Genomic DNA, 18,998 nt, shown 5'->3' with positions numbered 1-18,998 from the left:
TTTTTTTTTTTTTTTTTTTTTGGTGAGGCAATTGGGGTTAAGTGACTTGCCCAGGGTCACACAGCTAGTAAATGTTAAGTGTCTGAGGCCGGATTTGAACTCAGGTACTCCTGACTCCAGGGCCGGTGCTCTATCCACTGCACCACCTAGCTGCCCCACCCTCAGCCCATTTTACAGAGGAGGACATTGAGAACTAGAGAAGGGGAGTGACTTTTTCCAAGATCAGAGGTGTGGTATATGAATCCAAATCTTCCTGACTCCAAGCCCAACACTCAATCCACCATACAACATTACTATATGTCCTCCAAGGAATTATAACCTTAGCATAGCTTAATATTTCTTATAGAAAGATATGGTCAGCTGGAATATCTTCAGAGTGCAGAAAAGAGTGTGTGTGTGTGTGTGTGTGTGTGTGTTGGAAATAGGTGAGTGGGAGTGGGAGCATGTAAGAGGCTGGCAAACTACAAGTTTGGGAAGGTTACTGATATCTTTATTATTTTATTTTAAATTTATTGAATTAAAACAAATTTCCATAAGATAGTATAATAATAATAATAACAATAAAAGATTGCACATGAAACTGCAAATCGATTATTTCTAGGACAGGTCGAGACACTCAAAGGAGAAGTCTAAGGTAATATTTAGGAGTGAAGTCTGGGACTGAGTCACCACTTGTTTTTTCACTAATCTTCCTATTTTCTTCTCCAGGTCTCAAAATTTCAACGATTCTTTGAAGATCCAACTAGTTACCAACATTTTCCTTATTTTTATACACCTTCTACACTTCCCAGGCCTTCTCACTGCTCGATGCCTTCCTTCAGTCACTCATTAGATCATTTTCCCTCCCTACCCTATTCCCCAGCCATCCCTATTTACCTCTTAAATTTTTCCAATCCAAGAACTTCACTGCCTTATATTCCTTATCATGCTGACCCTCTCTTCCAAAGGCAACCCGAGGGTGCTGAAGCTTCATCCCCAAGTTTGCAGCCAGATCCCTTCCTGTGGCCTTCTTCCTTCTGGGTCTCACCCCAAAGATGCCCATTTCCAAGATGTGATTGTGGAAAGGGTCATAATTCAGGAACCCTACAACCTAGATTGCTTCAGCCATTTCCACGAGCTATAAGACTTGAAGAAGGTAATAATTATTACTTAGAGAAGTTTGATTTTCTTTTGGTCAAAATTCCTTTCTTATGTTTACATCTGCCAGATCCAACCAACAAATAATATAGATTCTGTGCTTACCAGTAGCTAAGTGCTGGGGATGAAAAGAAAGGCATAAGCAATGCCTGCCCTCAAGATGCTCACATTCCTTTTTTTTTTTTTTTTTTTGGTGGGGCAATGAGAGTTAAGTGACTTGCCCAAGGTCACACAGCTAGTAAATGTCAAGTGTCTGAGGCTGGATTTGAACCCAGGTCCTCCTGAATCCAGGGCTGGTGCTTTATCTACTATGCCACCTAGCTGCCCCCCGGCGTTCATACTCCTCACAGAGCCCCTCATCCAGATAATTGTGAGCTCTTCCTCAGTGACTTGGCCTGTTTAGCTGTCTCTCACTTCTGCATTATTAGAATCATCTCCCTGAAAGCTGTATTTCCTATCACTTGGCCATTGAACAAAGACTCATCCAACCACTTTTTTGACCATTAGTGTGGATGGTTGAGGAAAAAATACACAAATGGATTAAAGAGTTTCTACTTGTAGTAATAATTTTCATCCTCAATATTCAGATAAAATGGGAGATAATCATCTATTACACTACTGGACATGGATGACACTTCTGGAGAGAACAATATCCCATCTTTAAAAAAGAATCCCATCTTTGCTTGTTACTGTTTGCCATTTCCCTTCTCATCCTTCAATAGAATGGCATTAGGTCCAGATGTCTAGGCAAACAGAATAGAGATTCTGCAGCATGATTCCAGGACTATATTCCACTTTTTACTTTTATATGTTAAAAAGGGACAGCTAGGTAATGTAGTGGATAGAACCCCAGGCTTGGAGTCAGGAAGACCTGAGTTCAAATCTGGGCAAGTCACTTAACCCTATTTGACTCAGTTTCCTCATCTGTAAAATGAGCTGGAGGAGGAAATGGAAAACCATTCTGGGATCTCTGACAAGGAAACTCCAGATGGGCGGCAGCTAGGTGGCACAGTGGATAAAGCACTGGACCTGGATTCAGGAGGACATGAGTTCAAATCCAGCCTCAGATACTTGACATTTACTACCTGTGTGACCCTGGACAAGTCACTTAACCCTCATTACCCTGCAAAAAAAAAAAAAAGGAAACAAGAAAAAAAGAAAACTCCAAATGAGGTCACAGAGAGTCAGACATGTCTGAAATGATTGATCAACAATAGTAGCACCAACCCTGCTATAATATTCAAGGTGCTGCATCAGCACTGATTAAGTCTCTGCTTTATTTTGGTGGGGAAGAAAGGTAAGATTTGTAGATATATGAACAAAGACCTCAAAATAAATCAGTCTGCATCTTCTGGCTAATCCAGGTAAACAGTGCCTTCAAAGTCCCTGCTGTTTTGTTTCTCCCTCTTACGAATTCAATCTCTCTAGTGTATGAGATTGAATGAGTCAAGGCAAATGAGGTCTTCATTTTCTTCTCTTTCTTTCCAGATGTTTCTCGGACAAGACGTAAATTTAATGATTGTTATGCTTCATCCTCTACAATGTTGTACTTTGGACCTACTTATGACCTGACCTCCAGAAACCAACACACACCAATTTTCCATGTCCCTCTGAAACCAGAGACTGAAATGGATGAACAACAGTCATTAATGTATCAGGTAGGAATAATGTTCATTAATACCAGACTTTTCTCCTTTTCCACACATAGTCACTTAGTTACCAGTCTTGCCATTTTGGTCTTTACAACATCTCTTACGTTCATTCTTTTCTTTTCATTCATACAACAACCTCCCTAGTTCCAGTCCTCATATCTCCTTAATAGGGGTTGCAGATTCATTCTCTCTCTTCTCCAATCCAGCTCCCATAAAGTCAAAATATGTTTCTAAAACAAATCTCATGATATTCCACTGCTCTAGAACCATCACTGACTCCCTATTACTCCTAGGACAAAATGAGATTTCAATTTGGCATCTGAAGCCCTTAAGCCTCTCTGTGCAAGCCTTATTGCACATTATCTTTCACTCCATATTCCAGATAAACTGGCCTATATGATTCTCCTCTCTCAGTATTTTATCTACTACTTTTTCATGGTGGGATGAATTATTTTGATTTCCTATGTCTCTTCTTTATTGCCATGAACAGGATGATTCCCATAATTTGAATGCCTGTTCCTTCCTATTTCTCACAATCCAGATCTCCCTTCAATGCTCTTAAGTCTGTGACACCTCTCCTACAAGAATTAATTCTTGATTCTCTAGTTGCTACTTGCTCCCTCTTCAAGTTATCATGAACATACCTTCCTGTAAGTGACTAGTATAATGTGAGACAGTCCTTTGTTGTTTTTTTGTATTTTCACCATTTACATTATTCTTTATTCTCTGTCCTTAATTGGTATTTACTTAATCAACCCACAAGTATATATTTTGTCTATTGTGTGCCAGACATTGTGCTAAGTTTTTAGGCTGGATTTGAATATTTCATCTCAGTACTATAGAACAGTTCTACTCCCTTCCTCCACGCTCCTATCTCCCCAAATAAGTAGAAAACCTTGCAGGTAGTCTTTCTTCTGAGTAGACAGGTCTTCCCAAGTCATTATGGTTAAAATCCATTCATCATCTAAGTTGCCAAACTTCCTTCCAAGAGCCTTTGAGTACTTAGGTTAGATTGGCTCTTGGCACATTGACACAATTCTTCCCTAGACTTTTTCTTTTTTTGTTTTGTTTTGTTTTTGTTTTTGTTGCAGGGCAATGGGGGTTAAGTGACTTGCCCAGGGTCACACAGCTAGTAAGTGTCAAGTGTCTGAGGCCAGATTTGAACTCAGGTACTCCTGAACCCAGGGCCGGTGCTTTATCCACTGTGCCACCTAGCCGCCCCCATAGACTTTTTCTTAACATCCTTCTAGCTGTCATCAGACTCAGGGGTATGACTCTAGTAGTTCCATGGAGGAAAACCACACCAGGGAGTGTTCTGCACCAATATGGCCTTCTAGAATCTGTGGCCCTAACAGCAAACTAAGTCAGGGTTTGAAGAAGGACTACAATGGGAAAAGACACATTATGAATAAGAAAGAATAATTTTCAAAATCACATTTTAGTTTCTTGCAATCATTCAAACCAAAGTTTTCTTTAGTCTTCACAAGGATAAGAGTTAGATATCTTTCAGGTAAGGGTTCTTTCCAACTTGTGAACTCTGGAAAAGATATATGGTTGTGCCTTCCACATCATGGGGGTTAGGGACATGGCATCCCTGTGATCCAGAAAATCCACATAAAGCGTTTTGGCCTTCCCTTTGTGCCAGAGAAGAAGTCTGAATTATTTTGTTTTATTATTTTATTTTTCCTGGGCAATAAGGGTTAAGTGACTTGCCCAGGGTCACCTAGCTAGTAAGTGTCAAGTGTCTGAAGATGGATTTGAACTCAGGTCCTCCTGAATTCAGGGCCAGTGTTTTATCCACTGTGCCACCTAGCTGACCCCTGAATTATTTTAAAAGGTAAAATATGTTGATATTATACAATACTGCACATATGTTATGTATTCCTGAGTTTTGAAGCATTTTTCTGTTATCTGCTGGCTTTTGTATATCATCTGCAGCTTCTGCAAAACTCACAAATTCCCTTTTAATTTCTTTCTTTCTTTCTTTCTTTTTTTTTTTTTTTTTGGTGAGGCAATTGGGGTTAAGTGACTTGCCCAGAGTCACACAGCCAGTAAGTGTTAAGTGTCTGAGGCCGGATTTGAACTCAGGTCCTCCTGACTCCAGGGCCAGTGCTCTATCCACTGTGCCACCTACCTGCCCCACCCTTTTAATTTCTTATGCCAATCTGAATTATATCAAAACCACAATGGAGAAAGTCAAGATGTGGAAGGGAAAACTGTAGTTGTCACTCTCATAAATTTTCCAGATGATACCTCAAGGCTCTCACACTGATATTGGCCCCCAAACTCTCAGCTGAGAACCTCAACTCACATATTTCACTGAAAAAAAAATTGTTAAATTAGCAATTTGCTAATAACTCCTTTCCATCTAGGTGATTCAATATGTTTCTGGGCCTGGAGTCAGGAGTACATGAGTTGATATCTAGCCTCAGGTACTATTCTGTATAACTATGAATTTTAGGTTGGACAGCTAAGTGGCACAGAGTGCTGAATCAAGAAGACCAGAGTTCAAATACAGCCTGAGACTTACTAGCTGTGTGACCCTGGATAAGTCATTTAACCTCTCTTTGTTTCCATTTCCTCAACTGTAAAATGGGGGTAATAATAGCATCTGTTGGGGGCAGCTAGGTGGTGCAGTGGATAGAGCACTGGCCCTGGATTCAGGAAGACCTGAGTTCAAATTTGGCCTCAGACACTTAACACTTACTAGCTGTGTGACCCTGGGTAAGTCACTTAACCCCAATTGCCTCACCAAAAAATTTTTTTTTAAATAATAGCATCTGTTTCCCAGAATTATTGTGAAGATCAAATGAAAACATTTATAGAAGCACTGTACAGTGCCTGCCAGATAATAGACACTATATAAATGCTTATTCTTTCCCCTTTCTCTTGCTTCTTTCCTTTTCTCACATTACTCAGATATCTTCTCCTTCTATCTCACCATACTGCTTCAAATAGCTAAATTGAAAGGTTCTTACTAGTCATCTATTCCAACCTCACACCTAATACACACCTAATACTACATAACACCCCTATTTGTCATCCCAATTGTATTTCAAAGACTCTTTCCCTGTGGTCTGTGAACTTAAAATAAAAGAAAAGAAAATCATATTTCAGTATAAGTGGTTTCTTTATCATCAGGTTCAATATTTTTTTGTTGTTTCCTTTGTTAGGGCTTCCATGTACTTTTCTGGATATAACATGTTATTCTAAAAAATGGTCTATAAGTTTCAGCAGGTGGCCAAATGGATCTATGACTGAAAAGATTAAGAATGCCATATTTTAGTTGAACCCCTTAAAATGATGAATTTATCATCTACCAACTGACGCAAATTGTGGTTTAATGGTGTTTATTACTCTATGTATATATCTATCTATCTATTTCTCTATCTCTATCTCTGTCTTATCTCTATCTCTGTCTATCTCTATCTCTGTTTATCTCTCTCTGTCTCTGTCTCTATTTCTATCTCTGTCTATCTGTCTGTCTGTCTGTTGCCTGGAGTTAGAAAGACCTGAGTTCAAATTTGATCTCAGATACTTACTAGCTTTGTGACCCTGGGAAAGTCACTTAACCCTGTTTACCTTAGTTTTCTCATCTACAAAATGAGCTGGAGAAAGAAATGGCAAACCACTCCAGTATTTTTTCCAAGAAGACCCCAAATGGTGTCATGAATAACAACTGAAGTGACTAAACAACATCCTATAAAGTACCCTGTTTCTGGAAAATCTGGCACACTCCTAATTTTTATTAGAACAAGTGGGATTTAGGGGTAAAATTAAAAGGGGGTAAATTAGGGAATGGTTTGTAGCCTAAAGAACACTGAAGGTGTGATCATTTGACTACTAATGACCCATGTGATCATGGTCAAATCATCTTACTTCTCAAGGCCTCAGTTTACCTATCTAGGAAAAAAAAAGAGTGAGGTTAAGCAAGATAGCTTATAAATTTCCTTCTGTTCCCTGTTGCTAATTTCTAACTTCTTTTTTTTTTTCATACAGAACTTCCCACCACCTCCACGTATCAGGTACAACTTAAACCCACCACATTCCATGTCCGTCGTGGAGGAGAATCCTCTGGGAAACCTCATTAATATACTGCAGGCTGACCTGGCCCCCAAACGACCAAGCTTCCTTTGGGAAGATATTGAATCTGAGACAGATACCACATCCTCAACCTCATCTGTCTGTCATCCAGAAAACCATCCAGAACGTATCTCCCTGGGGCATCTACATTATAGCTCTCCACAAAAAAGAATGAGTAAACATCTCCATCAGACTCAGGAGTATAACTCCAGTAACTCTGTGGAAGAAAATACTGACACTGACACCGACACCGATTCTAAATGTTTTGTAGATGTGGAAAGTATAGAAAACTAAAGCAAGGAAGTGGTCCCTGGTTGCTTCTCTTATAGACTTCTTGCCTGAAGCTTCCTCCTCAGACCGGAATCCCAGAGCAGTTACTCTCACATTTTCCCTGCACAACAGCAGACATTTCTAAGCTATGAAAACAAATACAAGTACCATAGGTCCTTTAGGTATATCCTTTACCTTTATAAAACAATTAGAAACCAACCATATGCTGTTATCCCTTCCACACTGTGGGGATTAGGGGTGCAGTGCCCCCACTATCTGGAAAATCTGCATTAAAATTTTTGCCCTCCCTTTGTACCAGAGAAGTCTGAATTATTATAGTAATAAAATATAAAATATGTTGATATTATATAATACTATACACATTTTATACTTTTCTGAGTTTCTGTGTCATCTCCTGGCTTTTGCATGGCATCTGCATCTTCCATAAAACTTCCTTCAAATTCCCATTTAATTTTTCATGCCAACCAGTTCTCTCTCTCTCTCTCTCTCTCTCTCTCTCTCTCTCTCTCTCTCTCTCTCTCTCTCTCTCTCTCTTTCATATCTGAAACTGTGATGGGGAAAGTTGAGATGTAAAAGGGATAGTGGTATATCCCAAGGGGACATAGTCTCTTGTTACCCTTTCCAATGTAAAATTTGTTACCTAATTAAGAATTAGAGCTTTTTTCTATCTTTATCATCTTTCCTTATTTTGTATTTATATCACAGGAGGGAGAAGCCTTATATGGACAGAAAGAATGTGAGACTGTAAGGACATAATCTTACACATGCATACATAACCACCAGACCAATAAGCAAAGAGATAACATTACAAGAAAGGGTTTGTCCTAATTGTCTAGTTGAGACAAGTAATGTCCAGCAATTTAGAAGAGCAGCATCAGGGTCCTTTATTCCTGTATTCTCATCAAAGAAGATTACTAAGATTTACTAAGATTCATTGCAAAAGTATTATAGTTCTCTTTCAATAGTCAGAGAAATTAGCTATGGAAGGAGGAGGGAGGTGATTATGGCAATATTAAGACCATTACATAAATAATTGGAAAAACATAATTTTCTCCTTTTCTGTACCACCCATACTCAACTTCTTGGTTAAATTCAGTGTTGAAGTAATCAATGAATCTCTCCTAGTACATCACATATAGTAGGGCAGGGCTAACTCAGGATAGACAAGCAATTAAGGCTCAGAGTTAAAATGTAATGAGATACTCATAGACTGTAACATGTAATAAAAATTCTACTGATACTATAATTAAAAACAATACAATTCCTGCTTAAATTTAAATAAGACAGCAGTCATTTTTTGCTTCTGCATCCACCATGGCAATTGGTAATGCTAGAAAATTATCCTTAAAGGACAATGAAAATTCCACTAAAACCTGTGATTTTAATATGTGTGGTGGAAGTATGGGAGTGGTGCAAGTGGGGTGATATGTGGGGGTTGGGGCCCATTGCCAAGGTGGGGATCATTAGGGGTATCTTAGACAGGGTGGATTTTTAATTGGACTGTGAAGCCTTATAAGCTTTTTAAGAGTCAGGTATCAAGGAAGCCAACTGCCCCCTGTAAGAAAATAATGGTATTTGGAAGATACCCAAAGGCCCCACCTGAGATTAATTTAGAACTGATTGAATTAAGTGAGATTGACTTTGCTGATTAACCTACTTAGAGTTAATTCAATTGAAGCCACACCTGACTGACTCCCAAGAGGGAGTGTTCTCAGAGCCTGTGGACTATGACATCAACACAAGACCACCCTCAAGTCCAGTGAGCCAATGGCTTTGGATGATGCTAACCAATCAGCTTGAAGCAGTGTGTAAGGACCGCCTCTCCTCTGGACCTATGAAAAGCTTCCACACTCCGTTTGCTGAGCAGTTCATGGTTGAAGCAGGCTCCTTGTGGAGAACTTGAGGAAGACACAGACCAGACTGGAACTCTAGGTTAGATAGGCCTTTTCTTAACTTTCTGAACTCCACATGTTCTCTTTTTCCTAATACTTAGTATGCTTTAATAAATGCTTAAGCCCAAAGACTGGTGCTAAAGCTTCTAATTTAAGGGGACCATACATTTAGATTTTAAACATCATACCCCTTACTCACACCTCTTTAAAAGATGATGCCATTCTCCATAAAATATGTGCCTCTCTTGGGCAGCTACGAGGTGCAGTGGATAAAGCACCGGCCCTGGATTCAGGACTCCTCCCTGAGTTCAAATCCAGCCTCATACACTTGACACTTAATTAGCTGTGTGACCCTGGGCAAGTCACTTAACCCTCATTGCCCTGCAAAAACAAAACAAAACAAAACAAAGAAAATATGTGCTTCTCTTACCACATTAAAGACATTTGCTATGAAAAGACCATTATAGGGAGGCAGGAAGAGGAAGGGCTATTCCTTCTCTCAGTTCAGTTCCCGAACATCCTTGTGGTGGAGGACTGGGAAGAAGGAGGCCACGCTGAACCCTTATCTTTCCTATAGGATACCTAGTCTTTTTCTTGGTTTTCTGACCCAGAAGTTCTCTCTTTACTCTTTAATAAATACTTAGTGCAGGGGCGGCTAGGTGGCGCAGTGGATAAAGCACTGGCCCTGGATTCAGGAGTACCTGAGTTCAAATCCGGCCTCAGACACTTGACACTTACTAGCTGTGTGACCCTGGGCAAGTCACTTAACCCCCATTGCCCTGCAAAAAAAAAAAAATTAAAAATAAATAAATAAATAAATACTTAGTGCAAAAAAAAGCCCAAACAAACAAACAAAAACATTACATGAAGCTTAAGTCTATAGGCACAGACCAATTAATTTATCATCCATGCAACAGGGCCAGACTCCCTTAACTGTTTGATTTCAGGTAACAGTCATAAATTAAAATGATTCTTAGTTCATGAGTTCTACAAAAACACGTCTTAGGCCTCATTCGGTCCATGGGCTATCGTTTGTCAGCTCTTGATCTACCAGGGATTTCACAAATTGATAGAACTTTTATGAAGTGACTTCCCAGACTGGGACAATTTTGCTCCTTCCTGTGTGCTCTTCCCAGAGGTGTCCAAAGAAGGTGAAAGTCATATTTCCCCATAGCGTTGCAGTCATGAACTGACTGAAGGCATAGGGGGAGGTTTTCCTTCCTTTGCCTTCTATTGTACCATGTGGCTCCCTCAACAGCTTGGGGTGTTTCTACTTGTTCTGTTTAGTTTGGCCTCAGCTTCTAGGTGCAAACAACATTGCACACCAGATCCTGCACCACTGAGCCATGGTGACCTTACGGCTCCAGGTTGGATATTGCACGCTTCCAAAAGGGAAGTCTGGAGAAGTCAGCATGCCTGAGACTTAAGACCAAAGAGGGAATTGCATTTGGACTTGGACTATATAGGAACTGAACTAACCCATGAAAGTAACCTCCCTCAATCACATTAAACATATTTCTGCATTAGTCGTGTTGTGAAAGAAGAATCAGAAGTGAAAAACCTAAAATTAAAAAAAAAAAGAGAGAGAAACAGTGAAGTTCAATCTGCATTCAGATTCCACAGTCCTTTTTTCTGGATGTAGTGAGCATTTTTCTGTTACGAGTCCTTTGGGATTGTCTTAGATCATTGTATAGCTGAGAAGAGCTAAGTGTTTCACAGTTGATTATGCCATAATGTTGCTGTTACTGTATACAATGTTCTCCTACCACTAAGCACTCTTACAGGTTTTGATGAACACTTGGGAAGGATGAAATTTAACATACATGTGTTTCTGGATATGGGGATCAGGGTAGTCACTCCTACACCTCATAAAACATTACTTGTCCCTGATCAGAACTGAAACTTCAAGGTTTATCGTTTCTCATTTCACCAAGTAAAACTCTCCCGATTTGATTTCTTAAGAGCTTAGAAATAGGGGCAGCTAGGTGGCACAGTGGATAGAGCACTGGCCCTGGAGTCAGGAGTACCTGAGTTCAAATCCGGCCTCAGACACTTAACACTTACTAGCTGTGTGACCCTGGGCAAGTCACTTAACCCTAATTGCATCACTAAAAATTAAAAAAAAAAAGAGCTTAGAAATATGCCTGTTATTTTAATTCCTTTTAGGTGATTTTGTTTCTAATTTACTTAGGCAACTAAGCTCTACTAAATCATTCACAGAAGACCATAGTGGTAAAGGTAAACCACTCTGAAAAATGAAATTTTGATTATTCACAAGTTACTTGTCTATTGAATTAAATAATCCTCTTTCTTTCCAAGCAGGAGAGAAGAATTAATAGCTGCATTAGGTCTACCAGGCAGACTCCAGAGCTTCATACTGCAAAATCACTTGCTCCCCTAATTTCTTCACTTTGGGAATCACTAGAGACAACATTTTAAAACTTGTTTCAGTTCTGTTTAAGGATTAAGTCTTCTCTAGGTGAAATCAACATCTCCAACTCTAAAGTAATACGTATTTCATTCTAAAGAAAAGGAAGATACTGCTAAATATCCAGTAAAGGAGAAGGAGAAGGACTGGTCAGATAGGTAGGAGGAGAATCAGGAGAGAATAGCTTCACCAGAGCCTAGAGAGAAGGTATTAATGAAAAGAGCGATTGATAATGTCTGAGACTACATGGAGGTTAAAAAAAAAAATTGGGGCAGCTAGGTGGTGAAGTGGATAGAGCACTGGCCCTGGATTTAGGAGGACCTGAGTTCAAATCTGGCCTCAGACACTTAACACTTACTAGCTGTTTAACCCTGGGCAAGTCATTTAACCCCAATTGCCTCAAAAAAAAAGAAAGAAAGAAAGAAAAAAAACATAAAGATTGAGAAAATAACTTTAGTTTTGGTATTTGAGAGATTATTGGTCTTTTTTCTTTCTTTCTTTCTTTTTTGTGGGGCAATAAGGGTTAAGTGACTTGCCCCAGGTCATACAGCTAGTAAGTGACAAGTTAGGCCGAATTTTAACTCAAGACCTCTTGAATCCAGCGCAGGTCCTTTATCCACTGTGCTACCTAGCTGCCCCCAAGATTATTGGTAACTTTAGAGAAAGCAAATTCATTGAATGGTGAGGTCAAAAACCAGACTCCAACTTGGTGTGCTGTAGACATGTTAAACTCAACATATCCAAAACTGGTTTCAGTATCTTTCTTCTCAACTCCTCCTCTTTTTTAACTTCTCCATTACTGTTGAATGAACCATGATCTTCTCAGTCCCCCAGGCTCACGACATAGATGGCATCCTGGACTCCTCTCTCTCTTTTACTCCCCATATCCAACCTCCCACCAAAGCCTGTCGATTTCACGTCAGTGATATATGCTGCTTATGCCCCTTTCTCTCCTCTGTCACTGCCTCTCCCCTGGTGTAGATCCTCATCAACTCACACCTACACCACTTCAATAGTCTGCTGTTTGTTGTCTCTGCTTAAAGGTACTTTCCACTGCACTGGATCCTCCACTCATCTATTTGTTATCTTCTTGACATGCAGGTCTGACCTTGTAGTTTCCTTGTGACTTCTTTGACAGAAAGAACTGTATATGGTCTTCCTTTGTACCCTCTGCATTTTGCACAGTTTCTGACACACAGAAGATGCTTAAATATTTATCGTGTGACTAACTACTACTGGAGTTGTACAAGGAATTCTTTTGGTGAGCCTCTAGAGGATTTTTGCTTTCTAATACATTTATTAAACTCCACAAAAGATTTTTTTGTCTATCTTTGGAATAGACCATAGAACATCATAATTAATAATATATTTATGGTTTTAAATAGCACTTTATGAAGATGATCTCATTACAACTTCACAATAACCTTGAGACGTAGGTGTGAATATTGTACCCATTTTGCAGAAAAGGAAATTGAGATACAAAGAAGTTAAGGGACTTGTACAGAGTCCCATAGCTACTAAGTATCTCAGATATTTCAATCAATAAGCATATATTTAGCACCTGCTGTGTGCCAGGCACTAGGGACACAATGAAAGGCAGAAGACATCCCCTGCCCTTGAGGATCTTAAAATCTAATAAGAAAGACACGTAAACAAATGTTACAAACTATATACAAGACAAATAGGACATAATTAAAATAGGGAAGGCATCAGAATTTAAGAAGGATTGGGATATACTTTCTCTAGAAGGTGAGATTTTAGTTGGGATTTAAAGGAAGTCAGGGGAGCCTAGAAGGTAGAGATGAGGAGGAAGGATGTTATAGGCATGGAGACAGCCAGAAAAAAAAATCCAAAGCAGAGAGATTTAGTGTCTTGTTCATGGAACAGCTAGAGGACCAGTGTTGGTGGATAGAAGTGTATGTGGGAGAGTAGGTATAAGAAGACTGAAAAAGCATGAGGGGGCTATGTTATAAAGGACTTTGGATACCAAAGTTTTTTGTATTTGTTCCTAGAGGTGACAAAGAGCCATTGGAATTTTATGAAGTTGGGGAGGGGTGAGGATGGACTGGATGAGGGGAAGACTTGAATTAGGTAGGCTATGCCAATAGTCCAGGAATGAAAGAATAAGGACCTGCACCCCAGTTGTAGAATTATAAGAGGAGAGAACAGGGCATGTTTGAGAGATGCTGCAAACATGTCATCAGCACATCTTGGCAATACCTTAGATATGAGGAGTGAAAGAGAGTAAGGAGCCAAGGATGACACCTGAATAGTGAGCTGTGGAGCCATGGGGACTGGGAGAATGATGGTGTCCTCAAGGGAATAGGGAAGAGAGGACATGGAAAGGGTTTAGTGTGAAAGATATTGATTTCAGTTTTGGACAGGTTGAGTTTAAGAAGTCTTTCTGTTATTTTTTTAAGTTTTTAGGCAGGGCAATGAGGGTTAAGTGACTTGCCCAAGGTCACACAGCTAGTAAGTGTCAAGTGTCAGATGCCAGATTTGAACTCAGGTCCCCCTGAATCCAGGGCCGGTGCTTTATCCACTGCACCACCTAGCTGCCCCTCTTTCTTTTTCTTTTAATGAACTTTTCTTGTGCAAAATGACAAATACAGTCATGTTTTACATCATCATCCATGTATAACCCATATCTGATTGTGGGCCACCTCAGGGAGGGGGGAGGGAAGGGAGGGAAAAAGGAATACAAATGGAAACCCAAAACTATAAATAAAAATGTTTATTCTAAAAATGCCTTTCTATTGAATACCCAGTCTGAGTTGTTTGAAAGGCAGTTAAAGATCCAAGACTGAAGTTCAGCAGAGAGATTGAGGGCCGGTTGGGCAGATTTGAGAATCACTGGCATAGGATTTATGATTAAATCCATTGGAATTATGAGATCATCCAGGGTAGTACAGAGAAAAGAGAAGAAAGCTCTAGGAAGAAAGTCCTGTGGGACACCCAAGGTCAGTGGGCATGACCTGGAGGAGGATCCAGCAAAGGAGACAGAGCAGGTAGGATAAGAACTAAGAGAGAATGGTGGCCCAAAAACCTAGAGAGATGAGACAATTAAGGAGAAGAGAGTTATCAATACTGTGAAGGGTTGCCGAGATGTACAGAATGAGGACTGAGAAAAGGCCACTGGATTTAGCCATTAGGAGAGTGCTGCTGACTTTGGAGAGGGAAGTTCCATTTTAGGAAGGTAAGAGACTGAGAGGAGAGGAAGTGAAGCCAAACATGGAAGACAGCCTTCTCACAGAATCTAGCCACGAAGAGAAGAAGAAATACCAGATGAGAGTTTTACTCCATTTCTTTATCTGTAAAAGAGCTGGAGATGGAAATGACAAACCATTCTGATGTCTTTGCTAAGAAAACCCCAAACAGGATCCCAAAGAGTCCTATAGGAGTGAAATGACTGAGCAGCAACAACAACATAGTAAAATGCCCAGCGTCCTGCTTAGCACACAGCAGGCCCCCAATAAACATAATGAGCAGCCTGTAATTTTTTTTTTTTGTGGGGCAATGGGGGTTAAGTGACTTGCCCAGGGTCACACAGCTAGTAAGTGTCAAGTGTCTGATTTGAACTCAGGTACGGCTGAATCCAGGGCTGGTGCTTTATCCATTGTGCCACCTAGCTGCCCCCTAGAAGCCTGTAAATTTGATTAGTTTTCATTAACTTACCTGGGGAGAGGAAAGAGGGTGTGACAGTCACTTTCCCACAGCTTAGATCTGGTGATTTTGATATAAAGGGGGAAGAGAAATGGCATGATCTTCTATGAATAATTGCAGTCTTAACTATTAGAAAATAAACTCTTTGAGAGTAGGGGTTATGTATTTGTAATTCCAATAGGAGCTTAATGCCTATTGACTGATTGAGTTATATGCCTCATTGACTCCAAGGTTCTCCATGCTGACTTAATCTAACTCATGGGTGGATAAAAAGGCAAAGCAACAATTTTAGGTTTCAATTCAATTTAATTCAATCTTTATTTAGTAAGCACCTACTATGTGTTAATGTTGTGCTAGGTGCTAGGGATAGACTAGAGGGAATACTTAGTAATGTTTCTACATCACAACGTGGTCAGGCTCAGATGAGATAGTGCTTTTAAACTGCTTAGTAAACCACAAAGGACCATAGGAACTTCATCTATTGAAACAATCAAATCATAGCTCTAAAGATAGAAGGGACTTTAGAAATCCTTCAATACAACCCTCTCATTGTATTGATGAAACCACTGAGATTCAGAGAGACTCCAACTTGTCAAAGTTCACAAATATAAGAAACAGATTCAGGACTTGCACCCAGATCCTTTAACTTCTAGTCCTCTTAATTCACTAACAAAAGTGACAATCATTGCTGCTACCGAGGCTATTATTCCTCCTCTGTCTCCTCCTACTACCATTCTATCACCATCGCCACCACCTTTACTACCACTACTAATACTATGAGCACTACTAGAAAGAGTATGGACATGGATTGAGGAGAGTCAGATTATATCCCAATGGAGATGTATCACTAATCCAAGAAATATTTATTGTGACTACTTATTTTCTAGAGAAATACCAATTTTAGGTAAGATAGGTTCTTTGCCCTTATTTTTGTATGGATAGCTGGTTAGATGGATTAAAAACAAGTAATGATTAAGCTCTTACTATATGCCAGATATTAGGTTAGATTCTGGGGATAAAAATACAAAAATTAAGATAGTTTTGTCCCACAAGTACCTTTAATTTCTAATAAGAAGAGAACGTACATGTAAGGGATTAGTATCCAGCAAGCACAAACATGAAAAGCTATAGAAATGATGCATGGAATCATTTATTGCTACCACCTTTCCAGTCCTGGTTATGTTGATTTGATTATCAGAACAAATGGTAGAAAGGAGGCCTGTGGGGGAGTGGAATACAGATAGATGGCATGACAAAGGTCAAGGTTCAACGTGGTTGACTTGGGAGTTGACTATAGACAGGATCATTTCTCAACATTTGAGACAACAAAGGCCCAGGGCAGGAGCTGAAAGCCAAGTTGGAGCCAGAAGGAAGTGAAACAAGTCAGGGTAAGGCAGCATGCAAAAAGATGACCATGGTGCATTGTGCATCCTTTCCTTTGATACTTCAGCTTTCTCTTCTCTTTCTTTCTTCCTTTTTTTTTTTTTTTTGTGAGGTCAATGGGGGTTAAGTGACTTGCCCAGGGTCACACGGCTAGTGTCAAGTGTCTGAGCCTGAATTTGAACTCGGGTCCTTCTGAATTCAGGGCCGGTGCTTAATCCACTGCACCACCTCTCTTTCTTTAGTTCGTGTAACTAGCCTGCAAATATTCCCACTAAAATCCTTTTTTTCCATTTTTTTCTTTCTCAATTACGTGTAAACAAAAATTTTTTCACATTCCTTTTTTTTTTTTTTAATTTTGAGTTCCACATCCCTCCCTCCATTACCTTCCCCCCTGAGAAGGCTAGCAATTTTATAGAGATTATATATGCGCATAGAAAACATTTCAATATTAGCCATATTGCAGGAGAAAACACAAATAAAAACAAAAACAAAACCAAGAATCATCAAGAAAGTTTATGCTTCAGTCTGCATTCACACTCCAGTTCTTTCTCTGGAGGCGGATAGTATTTTTCATCGTTAGTTATTCAAAATTGTTTTGGACCGTTGTATTTTTGAGAATATCTAAATCATTCACAGTTGAAAAAGTCCTATTTTGGGGCAGCTAGGTGGTGCAGTGGATAAAGCACCAGCCCTGGATTCAGGAGGACCAGAGTTCAAATCCAACCTCAGACACTTGACACTTGCTAGCTGTGTGATCCTGGGCAAGTGACTTAGCCCTCATTGCTCTGCACACACACACACAAAATGGAAAGAAAAGAAAAAGTCCAATTTTTAAGTTGCAGAAGCTCATAAAAATGACCAATTATAGCAAGAAGTAGTGATCTGCACAGACTGGAATACATAGCTGTACTTAGGAAATAATGTATTCCTTATGTATTGAAGTCTTATCCTTATAACAGCCCCATGAGCCTGAGAGCAAGGGTTGTTATCTCTATTTGGCAGATGAACTGAGGCACAGTGAGAAGAAACATATTGAAGAATATCACAAAGGCAAATTAGTGACAAATCTCAGAGTATAACATTGGCCATCTACAGAGAGAGTTATCAGTATGATACTGGGGACTTGTTTGCTCCCTCCTCCCCAGAATCTGAGCTTCATCCTGGTCGATAAATGTAAAGTTTCCTTAGGGCTGTCTTCATATCTCTGTTCCTCATGCTATAGATAATGGGGTTCAGAGTAGGGGTGAGGATGGAATAAAATACAGCAGCTAGGCGCCCTTGAAGTGGGGAGTAGCCATTAGTAGGCCTCATGTAGGCTGAACTTCCAGTCCCATAAAAGAGGACAACTGTGATGAGGTGGGAGGAACAGGTAGAGAAGGCCTTCTGGCGACCTTGTGTTGACTTGATATGGGCCACAGTGGCTAGGATACGGATGTAGGAAAGGACGGTAAGTGCAAAGCAGCTCATGATGACAAACCCACTAACAACAAAGCCAGCTGCCTCATGTTTGTAAGGATCAGTGCATGACAATCGTAAGAGTGGAGGTATGTCACAGAAGAAATGTTCCACAGTGGGTTCACAAAAAGACAGGGTGAAGGTATTCACTGTATGAAAGGAGGAGAAGAGGAGCCCACTCACCCAGGCCACACCCACCAGGGCACAGCAGAACTGTTGGGTCATGGTGGCCCCATAGGTCAGGGGCTGGTAGATGGCCAAACAGCGGTCGTAGGCCATTGAGGTGATAAGAAAGCATTCAGTGGATCCACAGAAGACAAAAACAAAGAGTTGAGCTGCACATGCTGGGAGGGAGATGACTTCTGAACCAGCCAGAGCAGCAAAGAGTGCCCAGGGAAGTGTGGTAGAAGTAGAACACAAGTCAATGAATGATAGATGCTTGAGGAAAAAGTACATGGGTGTGTGCAAATGAGAATCCAGATTCACTGCTGTGATGATGGAGATGTTTCCAAGCACAGAGACTATGTAGATGAAAAGGAAGATAGCGGCACTCAAAGTCTGTAGTTCCGGAATGACTGAGAATCCCTGAAGAATGAATGCAGATACCAAAGTGCAATTGTTCATTTTCTGTCCTATGAAAAGTCCAAGAGCCATAGGGAATGTGCTGGAACAGGTGCATTAGAAGAATTCTGGGAAGGAAATAAAGGCCCAGGAACAACATCATGAGATCTCATGAACTGGGAGGTTTTTTGTTCAAACCCTCCCCCCAGCTCAATATGGAGTCTTCCCTACAATATAAACTAGCAGAGCTCGTGGAGAGCTCAGGGTTATGTCCTATAACCTACTTTCCTACACATGGCATGCTCAGGGTCACACAGGTAGTAAGTGTCAAGTGTCTGAGGCTGGATTTGAACTCAGGTATTCCTGAATCCAAGACTGGTGCTTTATCCACTGCGCCATCTAGCTGACCCTGTAGTCAAAAGGACCTGAGTTCACATTTCCCCATAGACGCTT

The 18,998-nt window shown here is 40.2% G+C and overlaps 1 protein-coding gene across 1 annotated transcript; it reads right to left on the bottom strand.

Annotated features, from left to right (window-relative positions):
* Window positions 1-17,684: 17,684 nt before the first annotated feature.
* On the bottom strand, window positions 17,685-18,608 carry LOC122748297 (olfactory receptor 9G4-like). Its single transcript, XM_043993960.1, has one exon. It carries the CDS (start codon window positions 18,606-18,608, stop codon window positions 17,685-17,687), a length of 924 nt encoding a protein of 307 aa, XP_043849895.1.
* Between the last annotated feature and the right edge of the window lie 390 nt (window positions 18,609-18,998).

This window comes from Dromiciops gliroides, chromosome 3 (assembly GCF_019393635.1).
Source record: "Dromiciops gliroides isolate mDroGli1 chromosome 3, mDroGli1.pri, whole genome shotgun sequence".
In the NCBI taxonomy this organism is placed as follows: Eukaryota; Metazoa; Chordata; class Mammalia; order Microbiotheria; family Microbiotheriidae; genus Dromiciops; species Dromiciops gliroides.
This window is presented reverse-complemented; position numbering and strand designations above follow the sequence as displayed.

Bases quoted from the DNA above. Each gene is read 5' to 3' on its own strand.
- LOC122748297 (XM_043993960.1), bottom strand. From the start codon at position 18,608: ATGAACAATTGCACTTTGGTATCTGCATTCATTCTTCAGGGATTCTCA.